Genomic DNA, 17,587 nt, shown 5'->3' on the forward strand with positions numbered 1-17,587 from the left:
TTCCCTATTAAATAGCCTTCATAACTACATAGTAGGTGCATCTACACAAGACACTACTGTGCAAAAGGGGGCTGCAGGTACATGTTCACAGTTCAGTTCAGTACGGTCACAACAGCAGTGCTTCATTAACATAACATATTAACACATGCACCATCCTGTGCAACGTATCGGCATGTCAGTATTGAACAAAATAACACCAGGAAACTTGGTATGCCCAGTTTTTCTAGTCATTGGGAGTTTTTTCTTACCTTGATTTCAAATTAGAATTAAATGATGGAGAGAAACAGATGCATAGGTGGAACGTCAGCAACCAAAACCAGGAAAAAATTAAGCAAAGGACTAATATTGTTACCCAGAAGCCCTCAAAGTTATTTTTGTTTATGTAAAATATGAAATACGTTTAAGGTTTTTTTTAATTTCCCCTGTGGTCCTGTTTGATATCTGTGGTGATGGCAGCTTTTCTTATTGAGGTTTTAGTGGGCCCTCAGGTAACCATCTGAGGAAAAGTTCACATCTGACATCCTGTCTTTGATAGATTCTTCAACGCCTCAAGAAAGACTCTGAGTCTGAAGAGAAAAAATTAGTTGAATGTACAACTAAATTGAAAAATCAGAAACAATTACTGGAGCAGGAGCTAACAGACCAGCAAAATATATTGGAACAAGCAATTGCAAAAGTAAGAATGACGGAAGAAAGGATCGGGAAACTGGAGAAGGAGGAGAGCTGGTGGGCGGCACTTGAAGAAAAAGTCCAAGAAACCAGTAAGATGTGTCTTGTGTGTTTATAACTGTGACTGCACATGAGGTCAGCTCCCAAAGCCCCCAGGCAACTAACTGGGGATTAGAGCAGGCAACTATGCTAGACCTGGTCTAGGGAACATGAAGAAAAAACAGGGATTCCTGGTCTTTTGGGTTAATCCTCAAGGCAGGCGTGCAGAACTTGAAAAGTAAATAAGATTGAAAAAAGAAATTGAGAGCGTGCTGGGAATTAGGTGAGGATGGAAGCATAATCTGAATAGTGTTTCTAACAGGGAAGTTCAGTGGAAATTTATTTCAGGACTTGCTTGCAGTTTTTTAGTGGTTATGCATGTGTGTTAAGTAGTCTCAAATAGGCGCCCTTCTTCATTTTCATCAGTCCAACTCAACATCTTGGTCATGAAACAACCCAGCAATCAATAGCGTTTGGAGTGAAAAAGGTTGCAGGGCCCTTAGCACTGAATAACTATACAGTTTTCATGTACAAAGACATGAGCGGTTCTAGTCTTTAGTTGCACTGCTTTTTTTTCCCTTCCAAAAGACGTTATGCATCCAATACCACTGGATTCACTGTGTTTCGGTGACGAGCACTGCTTTTTTAAATGTAATTCCAGGTCATGAGCTCTCAGAGAAAGAGTTGCAGTTACAGGAAAAAAACAAAGAAATGGTATCCCTCCGAGAAGAACTTGGACTCTTGAGAGCAGAGCTAAACCGTCTCCAAGATCAGATCATGTCAGAGAGGGAAAAAGCAGAAAAACAAGTCATCTGTCTGAAGGAAGCCATTAAAACCCAAAGGACCCAATTTGAGAGAGAACTGCATGTATGCCTTTATCATTTATTTTATTTTTTTTGCTGTAAAAAGTAATTTAATTGCATGACCATGTGTGTTCTTTAAAGGAAAAGGAAGAACAAAAATACTGTATTTGAAACTCCAAACGTGCTGACAGCACAGGGTGAAATTCAGGCAGCCGGTTTCAGAGTCGCTCACCCACCTGTCGTCATTCCCGTGCTGCCCTGTGAGAGACTCCTGCAGCTAAACCCATTTTGACTAAACTAGCAGGCAGGACAAACCATTTTAACTTGGGGCAGAAAGAGTCGTATTAGGTTTTGTTTCCCTGTTTTCAGAAATCTTTTACATAGAAAAAGATCAAAGCTTTTGTGATTTCACATCTGTGTCCTAGGAACAAAAGCATAAAAACAACTATCTGAGGAAAGAAATGGCAGCTGTAGAACAAGTGGCTCAAGGCAACCACAAACGAGCTGAACGCTTGATCAAGGAGCTCGGCCAGATCCAGCAGGATTATCTGGACCTCAAGGCACAGGTACCGCCTGTCACCTAAGCAGAAGTTAATTCTCTTCAAGGGCAGTGTTTGTGTGGGAGTTATATATATTCGAAATAAGTTATGTACACTCTAAACAAGCTCTGGTCCTCACTTTTACCTCCCTACATTCATTGTTATCATTACTAAATCCATATACACTTGCCTGCACAGCGCACAACCTGTTTGGGCTCTCGGGCTGTGGCATGGCTCGTATAAAACTCTCATTGACGTTGTGGACCAGAGGACTGAGCCTTAAGCTCCTGGAAGAATCGCAGGAAACTAAAATAGTTTGGATAGTTACAGCAGAGGAAAACGTTGCGTTTCTCCTTGTGTTGCAGACACGTGAACGTTAGTAAAACCAAGCAGACTTTTTTTTTCCTCCATCAGTTCAGTCTAGTTGATCTTGAATATATCTGTTAGGTTTTTTTTTAACCAGTCTGCCAAAAGGGAAAAATGTGATTCAGAGGGGTGCTGAAACTACTGCTGAGCTGACATGCAGAATGGATGCCCAGCTTTATTATCAATGCATGGAGAGAGTAAAACATTGAAGCTGGTTTGGCTTGTCCCTGGTGCCATGTCAGGACCGCCCATTAAATATGGCATGACGCTTACGGACACAACTAACTACTGCAGTCAGACTTCTGTATTGGTTTCCAAAGGAAAACTGCACTTCCAATTTTAGAAACGCTCTGCTTTTGACCCTGTGCTTTGGGCTTGAAAAGTGTGGCAATCCCACAAAAATAAAATGCCACTTCTATTACTTAGACCAAAACTTAGAGTAATTTTCTTGTCTGAACACTGTTGCCCACTCATTTCTAACAGACTTCCTCAGAGAAATTCCCTCAGTAACTAAATCACGTCCCAAGAGGACTGAGAGAAGAGGAATTATTTTTTTAAGTATCAGTCTCTACCTCCAGAGAAATGCAAAAAATGCTGAGAGAGACACGAGAGGCACCAAATTCCTGGTGTCTCGCAGATCAGACAAAGACCTGAGCGTGGTTGTGCAGTGCAAACAAGTGCTCAAAGCTCCTTCAGTTCACTCCTGATAGCAGCAAGGAGCTAGGCTGTCCCCTTGCACTGCTGTACCTGTAACATTAAGCACTGGTTAATAGTGGCTTAATTTGATGGGAAAAATTAGAGATGGATGTCATCCCGCTTCTGAATGCAAATCTGCCTGTTTGCACCGCTCTTTAGATTCAAACACAAGAAGATTTGGAAAAAAGACAGCAAGAAATAAAGGATGCAGTGAAGATGCTTAAATTGGAGGTGAAAGATGAAATCCGCACTGGGCTTAAATCAAGCCCCTCTCCTCCCGAGCTGCTGGATGATCTGGAAGCAGATTTTGAAGTAAAGGAAGGGCTGCAGTGTGAATTAGAAGATTTAAAGGAGAATTTCCCATTTGCATCTAATGAAGAAAGACAGCTGTTGTTTGAAGAGAGACTTAATTTATCCAAAGTCCACCTAATGGTAAAATTATGAACAAAAAAATGACTTTATGTGAGTGTTTAATGCAACCCAGTTTAGGTTGTGTGCCCATGATGTCATTATTGTCCCTTCCACCGACACGAGTAATTTGGGTGTTCCTCAAAAGCCCAGCATGACGCTAAGATGGGCCTCTTGATTGCTAGAATTCTTAATTTTCCTGGTCACTTTTTGGTCACTAAAATGGCCACAGTCCCATAGTCTTCACCAACCCCAAATGCCTCTGAAATCATGGGGAAGGAGTGAAGGATTTAGTCCCCTTTAAGACGCAGTGTTATGTACTGTGTAGCATAGATGCTGGTTGTTTAAAAACTGCTTCCTGTGGCTGCTAACTGCAATTCTGCTTCCAAAGGATGAACACTGGCGTGGAGAAGCGCTCCGGGAAAAGCTGCGTCACCACGAAGATCGGCTCAAGGTTGTACACATCCTCTCCCCACCCAGGGCAGCACGCTGCTTATTTAGTGTAGGGCTTCACTAGATGATGTCTTGAGGATTTCCTCCTTTGGGGTGATTGAATGATAATTTCATCCTTCTCTAAAGAGCCATCAAATGTGCTTTCGCGACGTGGCTTGAAAAGTGGGAGAGATGTGGAGGAAGGCAGAGCACCGTCATGTCACCTGAACGGTTTCTCAGAGTTCAGGTTCAACGTGCGTCCTCGGCTGTGCTCATCCACCCAGGGTTGTGAGCAGCTGTTCTGTACACACTCGCGTAAGGCACTGCCTTAAACCTGACAGTCTCATTCAAGCCCAGCCCCAAGCGCTGTAAATGGCAATAGCACCAGAATTTAGAGAAACCCTATCTAGAGCTCTTCCCTGAGACACGCTTGGTGTTCGAGAATACAAATGCTGCCTTTGGATCTTTAAAAAGCATGGCCCTAGACATGAAATAGAAGCTGAGTAATAAATGGGAACTAACAATTGCTTTCAGGCTCAGCTGCGACATTGCATGTCCAAGCAAGTGGAAGTATTAATTAAAGGAAAACAGCAAACAGAGGGGACCCTGCACAGCCTGAAGAGACAAGTCGATGCGCTAGACAAACTGGTCTGCAGCGCTTCTTCAGACTCCCTGTTACTCTCCCAAAGCTCCTCGGGGCTCCTATCCTCCCTTCACGATGATCTTGACCTTACAAAGAACCAGGTGATGCTTTAGAATGTCTTCCCACGTCACGCGTGGTTGATTTGAAATCCCAGCATTATAGCTGATTGCTAGCTTGCCTTGAGCAGAGCCGCATCATTACACTTAATGCTTTCCAGGCATGATTGTGGACTGCTGTAAAATATTTCTGAAGACAGGATGATTGGAGACAAAGCAGACCAGCTCTAACAGAGACCGAGTTACCTGCACGTGATATCCCATAGCCCCATGTTTAGAGCACTTTCCTGCCATGACAAGTTCTCCTTGGCCAAGTCCAGTGGGAAATCTAGCTAGCTTCCAAATTTCCTCTGCCTTCTTAAGACTATCGATACAAAACTATTCAGATCAAATTCAACATTTCTTTTAGGTCTCCATGACGCAACTTGTTCCAAGATAACATGCAGCAAAGCTTGACTTGTCTGCTTTGTGCAGCAAATTCTCATGGGGGGTGGGGGGAGGGTTACTCCCACCGACGAGGATTTGTGTGGGTGATCTCTTCACTCCACATGTCTAGTTGGGAGGGACCTAGACGAGCTTTTGGTCCCCTTCCTCGGGTCTTCTGCAGCCCGTCTTGGTTGCCAGCTGGCCAGGTTTAAAGTGCTGCCTTGGGTACAGTTATGTCCCACTTCCATTCGGTAGATGAAGCCGAGGCAGGGAGGCTGATCTGCTCAAGGCAGGATCAAGTCAGTTGGAAGCAGTGGTAAAACCTGTCTCTGCCCACTGTCTCATCCATTTCCAGGCCAGCTAGGGCTGCTCCACTCTTGCACAGCTCCTGCTGCTCCTGTTAGTGGGAACAACTTTTGACTACGTATTTCCTACCAACAGAGAGGAAAAACAACTTGCTCAAGGCACAGGGGGTCAGTTTTCTGACCTCTTGTCCATATGCAATGAAGTGGGTTGGGGGCAGGGGGCCCAAACCACCTCAGCTTTCATGTATAAACTTCATGCTGGACTTCCCTAGCGGCGTGTTTGTGCATGGGAGCATCAACCATAATAGGTTTTCCCAGCTTAGGTTCTTTAACCAAAACTCATTTAGAAATGGAGAATTAAGCCACCCTTGCTGCTTAACTCATCACACAGGCAGCTCAGCATATTTACCCAAGCTTGACTACCACATTTTCCCCATTCTCTAGGCTGCTCTGACGGGAGTCGTCCAGTCCCCCGAGAGAACGACAGAGAGCATTTCCCAAGTTGCGATGCCGTACACAAGGACTCCCTCAGTAAAGCCTGGCGGTAAGAGAGTCGTTAAGCCAGCTTTACTTGAACAGCATGCTAGTTGTGTAGATCACTGTAGACTGCCTAGAACACGTTTAGAGTTTCTCCTCAAACGCTGGTGAGTAGTGCATACCGTTCCCTGCTGCTTCTCATCTCAAAGGGTGCAAGTGTTGTGCCTCCAGTGCGTGCTACTGTACTGAGGCTGCAGGAGGAATTTGAAAGCATCTCTCACTTAAAACTTGTTTTGGCTCAGAGCAAGTCCATGCCTTTATACACTCAGCACCCATACTTCATGTACATTGCTACTGGCTATTTCTACCCTGGCTGAATTTCGGATGTCACTTCTTAGTGCTAACAGTTAAGATTAAGTGCTGTGTCCTGTTCTGTCTGGACAGTTTTAGGTTGGTCGCTGCACTTGGGAGAGACTGGTCTATAACCAGCCCACCATTCATGCTCAAAGGATCCTGTTTCTATACCTCTCATTGTGAAGAGCTCTCAGGCACATCCTTATGAGCAAGAAGGTGCACTTCCCCAGGGACAAGTACACCTTCTACCACTGCTGTTTGCCCCCAGGGAAAGCCCATGTCATACACACTCTTGCATGCAGACTCTTACCCCAGTGGGTCAGGGAGGCTCAGCCAGCAACTGTACTGGCCCCAGTGGCGTTACCTGGGGTCCTGGGGGCTTCCAGGAGCTGCAGCCGCAATAGTCCCGCCGCAGGGAGCCTAGCCAGCAGCTGGGACATAGAGCTGACCTGCCAAGCTGGTTTTGGGCCGCACACGCTGCCTCCACATGCACCACTGTGCCTTTTTTTTTTCTTTTTTAGGTGTGGGCTTTTTTGACCCCAGGATCTCCCCAGATCATCCCCCTGCAAAGTAACAACATGGGGAACACGCACGCATGTGGCATGCAGTGCCGCATACAAGTCTGCAGCACCACATACTGCATGTCTCCACTCATTTAGATGTGCTCCTTGCATTCATAAAAGGCTAGAGTAGATTGCCCTAGTGGAGAGTTAAGAAGAAATACCTTTTAACATGTTTCTGCTGCCCAGAAATTATTGCCATTTCCAAAACTCATCTCACGCACCTTACAATAGATGGAAAACACTTCATTCTTAGGGGTGCTGCCATAGCAGTTTGAGAACAGCACAACTGTTTAATTTTGGATTTATAAATAGCCTTGAAGTGCTCCAGCAGAATCACTAATTGCTCCAAACTTTTATTGTAGACCAATGTTGATCTGTGAAACCAGTGGAATGGTGAAGAACCAGACTGTCCTTCTAGTACTTGACCTCTTACAGCCTGAAGACTGCTACCTCATTAGCTGTGAAGTCTCCTTCCAGCCACTTGTTAAGAAAGCCTGGCCCTGCATCCCTGAGTAATCCTTTTGTACTAATACTGTAAAAGTTTGTATGGTTATGTAACTACTGAGTCATTAATGTTATATTATGCCAATTATGTTAACTGTGAGAAGAGGAACTGCTGCAGTCACTCAAAACTCTCAGTTCACTTTTTGTGGGTTTAATATGTGTTGTGCCTAATATTTTGACATGCAAATTTGATGACAAAGGAACAGGCATCTGGTGTCAGGAAATGCATTAGTCCTTTCAAATCAGATTACTTTGGAATATTTTCTTAAAAAAAATAAAAGGGTTGTATCGACTACAACTTGCCTGTAATTCCTTTGTTTCAAAGTTTCCAACTTTTTCCAAGAATCCTGCACCATGTGGGTGAGGGTTGTAGGAGCGCAGCCTGCTTAGAGTCCTGCTCAATACCAACAACTTGATTTGCTGGTTGGATCTGAACCTAGGTGCTCTGAAAATGTGAATTCCTTGACAAAAGTGGTCCAAGGGATAGGACACAGGATAGGTCAGTATACAAGCACACTGGCCCTCTTTCATTAAATTGCTAATAATTAATATCTTGAGGAACTGAGTTATTTGAATCCTTATGTAATGGCTACTAATTACTTAGAACAGGGGTGGGCCAAATGTGGCCCACCAGGTCATGCTCTCCAGCCTGCGGGGCCCCTAAAAATTTAGAAAATTAATTTATCTGCCCCTGGCTGCCTGTCATGTGGCCCTCAGTAGCTTGCCAAGACTCAGTAAGCGGTCCTCTACCTAAAATAATTGCCTGCCCCTGGCTTAGAAGCTCTGCATTTGCTTTTGCCAGCTGCCTGACCTCACTCAGTTCAGAACCTGAAGTTGGCCTCTTTCTTAAGCAAATTCAGTTACACAAGGTGGCTAACTGGTGGACGCTTTTTTTTTTTTTAATTGCCGTCACTTTCTAGGTCTTTTATAAAACAGCCATTCCTGTAGCTCTGATGGACAGTCTGGCACCTTGACTGCTAGCTTCCAAGCAGAGGAAGCAAGCATGGATGTGTCAGGCCACATCCTACCTGCAGGGCTACTGAATGTCTAGAGTCAAGGCATGCAGCTTCCTGTGCTCCCAAATGCTCACTGCTGCTCAACCTGGTCCATTAACTGGCTCTCACAAAAGCCAGAATCAAGTAGGAAGCACCAGAACCTTAAATGCCAGAACCAGAGTCCGTGCTTACCTTACTCCTTCCCCTTGCTGCAGCCCCAGGGTTTAGCGCGCCAGGAATTCTTGGAGTTGTTTGCGACTTATCAGGTTCTTGGGGACTTTAAAGGAGCTGTGGAGACTGATTGCATGGCTCTGCCGTTCAAGGTAATTTTTACATGTTTGAAGTGGAATGCAGGGTCTTGCGACACAAGCCTCAAAGCTCTTATCAAGTACAGAACTGAGAACAGACCCAGGCAGTCAGCAAGTCTGAGCTTGATCAAGGCTCCTCCATGTGAACTTGTTTCAGAACTAACCAAACTGCCAGGTTACCTTTTGCTGAAGCTGCAGCTGAAGAAATTCAGTTGCATTTCATTGGATAGACAAGGGGGGGGGGGGGAGAGAGAGATGCCAGCTGCTGTAACCAGTCACAACCCTTCCTTTAAAAAGGGAAATTCCTTTTATCACTTGTGCAGCCTCCTTTATGGGGCAGTGATTTGCTTACTAAGCAGCAACTAACTTTTATAAGCTCCAACACCAGTGCTTTCAAGTCACAGTGCTGGCACCAATCCCCCACCCATGACCCTACTTCCAGTTTCTGCCCCCCCAAGACCCTTACTGCAGAAAAAGCAAGTACAGGGTTGACAACTTGGAAAAACAACCCCTTTTAGAAGGCCCAACCTCTAGTTCAATTTGACTTCTAAAGAATATTATGGAAACGTGAATTAAGCTGGGTGTAACCAAAGTCACATCAGCTGTAGTGATGCAAGACCAGCCTTCAAGTTCACGATCCTTTGGATCTAACAAGTCGGTGGCACCAGGGCTGAGCTAGTTTCCACCTCCTTTCCCCCCCCCCAAGTTTTCCAATAACACAGCCCACCAACACATATCTAGATACAGGTACTTTATTTACAAATATTTAGATTAATAGCATTGTTACATTAAATGAGGGGTACAGCAGTCCAAACAAGTCCTTTCTGTCACAGAAACAATAAGACCTACTGTAACTTATTTTGGAAACAAGGGTAATGCACCTCAATAAGTTGTGAGCATTAGACAGCTGTTTACCCAAATGTGTTTTCTTCAGCAGCAGGTCATGGTCCCTGGGCAAACTCTTTATGGTGCAACGGTTTCAGCAAGATGCATCAGTCGTAAGTCTTTGCTATTATACCAGTCTAAGAACCTTAGGTTGAAGGAAAGAAAGAATAAAAGGAGACTAACCAGACAAGAAACAAGGGACAGTGCACAAGGTACCCAAATCCTATTGTCTGCACATTCCAGTTTTGGCTTTAACATCGACTGTACAATACTCTGGTACCACCGTTCGCTTACAAGTCTGAACATTGTATAGTTTTAGTGTCTAAAGAGGGTGTTAAAGACCACTTGGCATTTTAAAACACTGCAGCTGGATGAGGTGCCCGATACCAGAACACACCTTTTGTGCATCAGATTTAACCACTTCCTTCCCCTTGTGGTTTCTGAAGTGAAAAAGTTTGCCATTCCATGCAAGACGCAACCCTGCTCGTACAGCACTGCAACGCGCAGCTCTAACCGGAGAGAAGAGAACATGTACTTCAACAGTCCCTGCATGCATGGCCGCTACTCTAGGTCTCCCTTTATCCAAGGGTGATTATAACTCGTGTAGTTTCATGAAGCATTCCTAATGTTTTCAAATGGAGGGAGTCTTATCTTCCCTTCAGGGGGTGGGTGAGAGAAACACACGCACAAGAGGAAAACTAAAATAAGACGACACCTTTCCACTGTAGTGTTAAAAAAATACTCAAGTAGTTTAAAGAAAGAAGAGGAAAAAAGCCTAGGAGCGCACGCACTGTTCTGACAATCCAGTTCAGAATCCGACCACCCAAGAAGTTAAGGTATAAAAGCATAAAAATGTGCAATAGAACCGGCCTTTTTATACAATGCAAGGCAGGTAACGAAGCCCAATAATGCAAAATGCTTACAAAAGAGAAAAGCAGGTTAGCACGCTGCCGATTGCACAAAAACAGGGTTAATAAAACGGCAGAGATACCACAGTGCAAAGATGGAGCCGAGACGGATAGTCCACTAGTGTTAATTTTTGCATTGGGATTGGAGGTCCCCCAGCACAATGTCCACTGTTGACACCAAGGAGTTAAGCCTATGTTAGTGAACTGCAGTAACATCTATTTTTGTACTACTGGGGCAACATGGTCACATAGAGGTCATACTGTACAAACTGATATTTTCTTATATACTGTTCTAATGCCAGTAATCAATTTTTCTTCATTAAAATCATATACACAGAATGTATTTATCTGTTAGCTCAGTTCCTTCAAATTTTATACATATTTACGTTCTGTTAACAAATGTCAAGGATAAAATGGCAGAAGAGTGATGTAAAGCTATAGAGCACGAGAAGGACTCTTTCCCTGTGCTAGGCTAAGATGGCAGTCGGTAGTCTCCTCCTGCAAACCATCCCTTCGCCCCCACCACAGGGAATCCCTCCAACAAAAAGCACATGGTTTCAGAGCCCCTTTTCTACCATCAGAAGTCATTTCACAGCAAATAAACTTATCTGTTACTATAGACAGCTTGAGAAGTTACAGATGGGGCAGAAAGGCTGAAGAGAGCAGAAAATTAAACCATTCAGAAGACAAAGCCCTGCAAAAAAGTGTGAAATCATGAGTCCAGCATCAGTGCTCAGTTTAAATCATGTACTGGTTGGTGACACTATCACAAGGACAATCAAAGAGGAAAGAAAAAAAAAAAAAAACTTCTAATTTACCATGCAGGAGAGGTTTATTACTCTAATTGCTTCTGATAACCTGATTACATCTAAGTTGTTTAGCAGTTTAGTACTGTGTTAAATTGTTGTCTCAGAGTTTTAATTAAACCCAATAAGATGTACAGAAGACGATGAAGCAGTCAAAAGCACTGCTTCCAACAGACAGAGGTGAAAGGTCAGAAATGGAGCCATGGAACACGTCACTAGCAGCCGCAGCCTTCTCTCTGAGGCTGGGTTTCGCTGGTTAGTCGCCCCCCCTGCGGAGCTGACGGTTTGTGTTGTACACCCGACTCTGCGGCATTCAGATCCAGGCTTCCATCTTGAATGTTCTGGTAGATTTTCTTGGCCGCCTCCAGGAATGCATCCTCCACATTCTCCCCTCTTAAAAAGAGAGCAAAGTCAGTTCTCGTGTCCACTGCACTGCAGTCTAGGCAAGTCTAGACTTCAATCCAAAAGCCACCCAGTCCTCCAGCCAGTAGACAAGACATGACAACAGAAATTTTGCTTGGTCTTGTATTCAAAGAGCAACCGCGCACACAGGACCTGCAGACAATCCACTGTTAGGCACCTTGAGCACCTACTGGCATGGACATTTTAGATAAAGTAGAATTAAGACGCTGATGGTTTTCAAGTGCAGTTACTGCCAGCTTCAGGAAAAGGAAGCAGGTGTCACTTCACCTTTGAAGCGGGGGATTTTAGACTACCTCCGCTTTAGCACAGGTTACGTGGCACAAGCAGCCATACTAGAAAATGCCCAATGGTTTTTTCTAACTGCAACGGAGAACTACAGAAACAGACAGAACAGCAAGAAGCCGCCACCATTCGAGTTCTCACTAGTTAAAACTTGTATATTGGATCTCTGCAGACTACTGCTCCACTAGCCATTACATAGCAGCGGTGCAGGACCTGGAGGGGGAACTGTTATTCTGAAAAGCAGAAGGGGACTGTGCTCCTGTTTCGAAGAAACACTCTTTTCCAACTGTTTTACAAATCTCTCACTTCTCTGCCTTGCTTTCCTAGGAGCACTGCCCCAGAGCTCCCAGAAGGCTCCCAGGAAGCAACAAGCCTGAAAGCTGGGGCTGCCCAGCTCCTGAGGACGGTGGAAGCTCAGGTTCCTTGAAGCTATGCAAGGAAGCAGGCAGTTTTCCCGCACAAGTCTGTGCAGCATCCAGCTGATTTGTGACAGCACTGTGACTGGATTTTGCTAATACCATGAAAAGCATCTTGCTGTTTCTGTCCAAGTTTCTCGCTCCCTTAAGAGCGACCAGAAGTGTGTCAGTGGGTCCTTAAAACTGCAACTTCCTCCCCCTAATGCAGTCTATGGCACGGCACGTCCTAGCTTTACAAGACTATATGGCAGGCCTCTGGTTAGAGTAATGTCAGACCTGCAAAGACATGCGTGCCTACTGCCAAGTGTAGAGGTCAGCTGGATCCCACTTACAAAACCCACTACAGCAACACAAATGTTTGGGCAGCTCAAGTCAACTCGCAGCTAAAAGCATGAGCACAAATGAAGTGTCCCCCCTCCCTGTTGTGGAAGTGTTGCAATCAACCTTAGTTTCATTTCTCTACTGCCGGGGATGCCCCATCAGTCTGCTATAACATGTCACAGGCTTGCTTGCAAAGTGGGCCAGAAGTACAAGAGCCGCCGTACAACTCCCAAGTCCGGAGCAAGACGGATTGAAGTGGAACCAGAAGCCAAGCTTCCTTCTACCTTGTGATGTCATCTCATCACAAGCCAATCCATGAAGCACCATTCGCTGGTGCTTACAAATCCCCAACATGCCGTGTTATGAAAAAACCCAAATACACCCCCCTCCCCACAGAAAGATCCTATTTCCCCAGAGACAAACAGTCCGCTTTGCTTGTTAGCGCACAGCAACCACTCCTATTCGGCATTAGACCCATCACTTACGTTTTTGCACTTGCTTCAAGGAACAGTAAACCTAGTTAGAAATAAAATTGACAATTAAGATACAAGAAATGCTTTCTGTTCAAGAGACCCATACCCCAGTCACTACAGCCATCCACAGACTGATGCCTTGCATGGTAATGATAATATTGCACAGCAATACTTCAATGAAGTTTAAAATTAGGACATCTATCTGCAAGCATTTTTTTTGTTAAAGTAAGCAAAAGTTAAAATTAAGCCAAGATGAGCTCACAAGAGATAGCACAAGTTCACCCTCCGTCACGTTACTTTGGAAGTAGTGCACTTTCAACAGCTTGCAGTTACCAGAGCTGAAGGTTCACATTGCCATGTCTAGTCAGAAATGTAATAGCTCAAAAAGAAACGCACCGTTTTCTTCAGCAAATTGTTTGGCCTCTTCATATGTAACATCTCTCTGTGCTTCCAGATCTGCTTTGTTTCCTATGAGGATTATCACCTGGGTCAGAACAGAAGACGTTAGCCTTGGAAGAGTTTAACTGCTCTTCTATCACAGTCCTTCTATCAGAGAGCTTTTAACAGCAAAGGCTTCGGACTGGGGGCAGTCTTTGGGTGCCGCGTTCAACTCTTTACTACCGCAGGATTCTCATGACAAAAGGGCTTTAAAATATGGATAGTTCAGGGAGAGGGGAAGAGAGGTGGGACAGGATGCCAGCCTATATGGAAGTGGTCCCTAATCTACATCTCGTGTGCATATCCAGAATCATCTACTGATCTGGCCAGCATGCACACTTTTTCTGTCACTATTACAGAGGGCAAGACAGTGGAAATTCAATTGCACCTGCTGGTTGACGTTCAGACTCCAGACTGAGATCACAGGACTGGAAGTGCTGCTACAACTTCTCTTTCAGATTTGCTGCCCTCAGAAACAACTAGGTCTCAAAACATCGTGTGTAACGTAAGAAACTAAAGACTAGAATCATGCAACAGATTAAGGGAAAGTCCCAAGGCCTTTAAAAGGGGAGACAAAAAACCCAGGAGAAAGACACCGGGTCTTTGTCCGGAGAAACTATCCGAAGTTATTTAAATTCTGACACTTGGGGGAGGGGGTCTAACACTGACCCAAAGAAAGTTATCCCACTTAATGCAGCAAAATAAATCCCTAGCAGATTAAATGCAGCAAAACAGATCCCTAGCAATAAAGGCTGTGGAAGCATGAACTCGCTGCATGTCCTGGGGCAGAGCAGTAAGTTTATTTATACCGTTACTTCTGTGAACTGATGGTACTTCCGATACTTCAAGTCATGCTTTGGGCATGACTTCTAATGCAAGCGTCTTAAACACGAAACAAAGCCTTCCAACTTACAGTATTTGGATTGGTGAGGTTCCTTGCATCCGTCAGCCAGCTGCTTAAATGGTTATATGTGCTTCTTCTGCAAAGAATCAAGTGCAGTAAGTTTAACTAGACGACAGTTCCTGTACATCACCTCAACGGCACAGCATATTATTCAGAAGGTGTTTTTCCCCGCAAAAGTAACACTCACACGCCCCACAGGAAGCATTACGTTCTACTGCATTTCAGTGCGGCCGTTAGAAACAAAACCAACTCTCTCCGTATAAGCAGAGGCAGACTCCTACTTCAAATGTGACATTACTGCTTTCTTCAGGAACCCGAGCTTCATGAAGGACACTGTGTTGTGTAAAATGTATTCAAAGATCTCCCGTCAATACTCCTAAGGGACACCTGACTGCAATATACTGCTTACTTAACCCTGCATGAGAGTACGCCTTCCTTCCTCTCTAGGTTTTCATCTGTGCACACCAAACGGAGGGCATCAGAAGTACAGAACCCTAGACCAGAGGACAAGTTGCATCCTCGGATGCAGATCTGCACCATCTCCACTTGTGTAACTCCGGGGAAACTGTACACGATGCTTTCAGGTTTCTTAACACTGCCCCCCGCCCCAGTCCTCTGTGGCCTTTCTACAATATCTGGTCCTGCTTGTAACAGTTTTTCATTTGCTGCATGCTGAACAGAACACCATTGCTTGCTCAACTTAGGGAAACACAGACCATCATTTTAATGACTTCACTTCCATTTACAATACTAATTCTGACCTCCTTTGAGACTCTAAAGTAATGTCCCCTGCAGGGACCGCAATGAGAAAGAAAATAGCCTCTTAACCTCTGCAAGGCACTCCAGGAATAGGAACTGCTACCTTGTAGTCACTCACACACAGGATGGTTTTCAGACTGCTTAGACTTGGCAAGCTCTTCCTAATCATTCCTGCATGACAACACATCTTGGCTGCAGGAGACTAAGAGCCAGGGGGAAGCTGTAGCAGAAACTATAAAAATGAAACCCACCATTATTTTCTCAATGAGGAAAAGCTAGCTTCTTACAGCAGGCCTATGCTACTGCCGTGTGGAGCTAGGGAGAGGTCGCTGGTCCATGCCTGGAGCCACACCAATGGTACGTGTGGCAGAGATGTGGGTTTTCTGGAGAATTTTGAATTGGAAAATTTTCCATTGCCCTAAATAGAGCATGATCTGATTTAGCATTTTATTTGATTTATATTTAGTAAACAGCACTGAATAAGTACCCCCATGTTAATTTTGTGTCCCAATAGCCTACAAGTATTCGAACTGAAGTGTTTAATTTTTTCCTAATCAAATGTTATATTCAAACAAATTCAAAGCTGTGTGTGGAAAGAAGTTATTTTTATTGGAATACTTGTAAAAATGTAAAGACAACACACAATAGCATGTACTTCCCTTACATTATTTTCCTTAAATTTAACCAAGCAAAGGCACTAGGAAAAAAAAAAAAAACTGTTGACACATCACAATTTTAGCACACCCAAAGAACTGTGCATGATAAGCCAAGCTTTGGTTTTGCTTTGACCTTCACAGCCAAGTAGGTGAATTCATAACTTGATTTTTGGTTTGGATTATTACATAAGTGTACTTACCCTCCCATTTACAAATCAGTCAAACATATATGTACTCTCTCACACACCTCCTAGGGATAACCACCTGAAAAACCACTCATTACAACTTTGAAACTGCCATGCTTGCCTACTATTGTACTGGCATCCATTCATCGTTACCAATACATTTTATGAAACAATGAATTTTTAGAAATGGAAAATTTCCCACAGAAAAATAAAGCACTGAAAAATTTTCCGCCCCACATCTCTGACATGTGGCAAGGTAGGACGTAAAGACTGGGCACATGTGTCTGTACAGAGCTCCCAAGCAGTGTCTGGGCAGAAATAAACTAAGACCTGCCTGCCCTTAGTTTTCTAAGCATATGCAAAAAAGGGACATATTTCTAGCACTGGGGACATTTAGAAAGGCCACACGCCCTACTCTTAAGTAAGCACGTTTCCAGACATGCCTCAATTCAAAATCAGATGTTTGAAGTTTAGTTGTTTTCTGCGCACAACATCCAACAGGCAGGTAAGACAAACCAGCAGTACGGCAGTCAAACTGTAAATAATATGTTAAACTAAGCAAGTGAGCTAAAGTTGGAAGTGCAATTTGAGACTGCAGTTTTACTGTGAAAACTTGTCATTGGAGTCATCTTGCTAACCTTCAGGGTACCCGCTCTTTGCATATTCAACAGATAGAGCCCTCCTTTACCTTGGGGATTGTATGTGTTCATCCTGCTATCAGGTCCCCACTATTCCTTCAATGCAGGAAAGCCTAGACCTCCTCAGTGTCAGCTATGCCAAGTACAGTTATTAGCTAGAACGGGTCATTATATGCTTTTATTATTAAGCATGTTTATAGGCCAATATAGAATGCAGCGCCCCAGCATTTCACATTAGTTTCTCCCTGAAGGAAATACATTTCATCCCATCTGTATTAAGTGGTTAGAAGCTCACTTCGTAAGCAAGACAGACAGTAAGTACCACCTTTCAAGCAAGATGGCTAAATTAGCTGAGGGAGATTTGGCCTAAAAGGGGGCAGATTCTCAGAATGGTCAGGGAAAGAAAAAGGGATACTTCATAATCCAAGTTCACCATCCCAAAACTGAACTAAGTTTAGGGGGAAAAAACCCAAGGGGACAGAACCTCAGTCAGTCACACACAACATCATCGAAAAGCCACGTCCCACCAATTTTGAAAGAGATAAAAGCTGCTAGTCATGCTCTTGTGATAGTGTACAGATAAAATCTACAGGTGAGAGTCATCAATACCTTACCTAGTAATATCATAGACCATGAGAGCTCCTGCCGCTCCTCTGTAGTAGCTTCGTGTTACAGCCCTAAATCGTTCTTGTCCTGCTGTATCCCAGATCTGCAGTTTAATTTTTTGGCCACTAACTTCAATTATTCTTGTACCGAATTCAACACCAATTGTATGAGGACAATCAGCCATAACTGTCATAGAAAGATAAATCAAAAGTTCAGATCTTTCTACCAGCAGTCTCCTCCCCCACAGACCAGAGTTCCAGCATAATTTATTTTCATATGGGGGGGGGGGGGGGGGGGGGGCCAC

General features: G+C 44.1%; 2 protein-coding genes across 4 annotated transcripts in view; one reads left to right on the forward strand and one right to left on the reverse strand.

The window, feature by feature from the left end:
- CNTRL (centriolin) overlaps positions 1–7,575 on the forward strand; it is a 49,319-nt gene extending 41,744 nt beyond the window's left edge. For 2 of the 3 annotated variants that reach the window (XM_019510838.1, XM_019510840.1), the window contains 8 exons: positions 536–761; positions 1,370–1,575; positions 1,937–2,077; positions 3,272–3,544; positions 3,912–3,974; positions 4,487–4,696; positions 5,827–5,926; positions 7,139–7,575. In XM_019510838.1, the coding sequence (XP_019366383.1) occupies positions 536–761; positions 1,370–1,575; positions 1,937–2,077; positions 3,272–3,544; positions 3,912–3,974; positions 4,487–4,696; positions 5,827–5,926; positions 7,139–7,149 (1,230 nt within the window). In that variant the 3' untranslated portion in view covers positions 7,150–7,575. The remainder of the gene's footprint in view (positions 1–535; positions 762–1,369; positions 1,576–1,936; positions 2,078–3,271; positions 3,545–3,911; positions 3,975–4,486; positions 4,697–5,826; positions 5,927–7,138) is intronic. The other variant, XM_019510839.1, reaches the window with a different exon arrangement.
- A 1,744-nt stretch (positions 7,576–9,319) lies between these two features.
- The window catches only part of RAB14 (RAB14, member RAS oncogene family), a 27,315-nt gene continuing 19,047 nt past the window's right edge, over positions 9,320–17,587 (reverse strand). Inside the window, exons 4-8 of the mRNA XM_019510844.1 lie at positions 17,292–17,469; positions 14,449–14,515; positions 13,494–13,581; positions 13,110–13,140; positions 9,320–11,575 (exon numbers count right to left, since the gene is read on the reverse strand). Coding sequence (XP_019366389.1) covers positions 11,398–11,575; positions 13,110–13,140; positions 13,494–13,581; positions 14,449–14,515; positions 17,292–17,469 — 542 coding nt within the window. The 3' untranslated portion in view covers positions 9,320–11,397. The remainder of the gene's footprint in view (positions 11,576–13,109; positions 13,141–13,493; positions 13,582–14,448; positions 14,516–17,291; positions 17,470–17,587) is intronic.

Source organism: Gavialis gangeticus, unplaced genomic scaffold (assembly GCF_001723915.1).
Source record: "Gavialis gangeticus isolate Ggan-Ray unplaced genomic scaffold, GavGan_comp1, whole genome shotgun sequence".
Lineage (NCBI taxonomy): Eukaryota > Metazoa > Chordata > Crocodylia > Gavialidae > Gavialis > Gavialis gangeticus.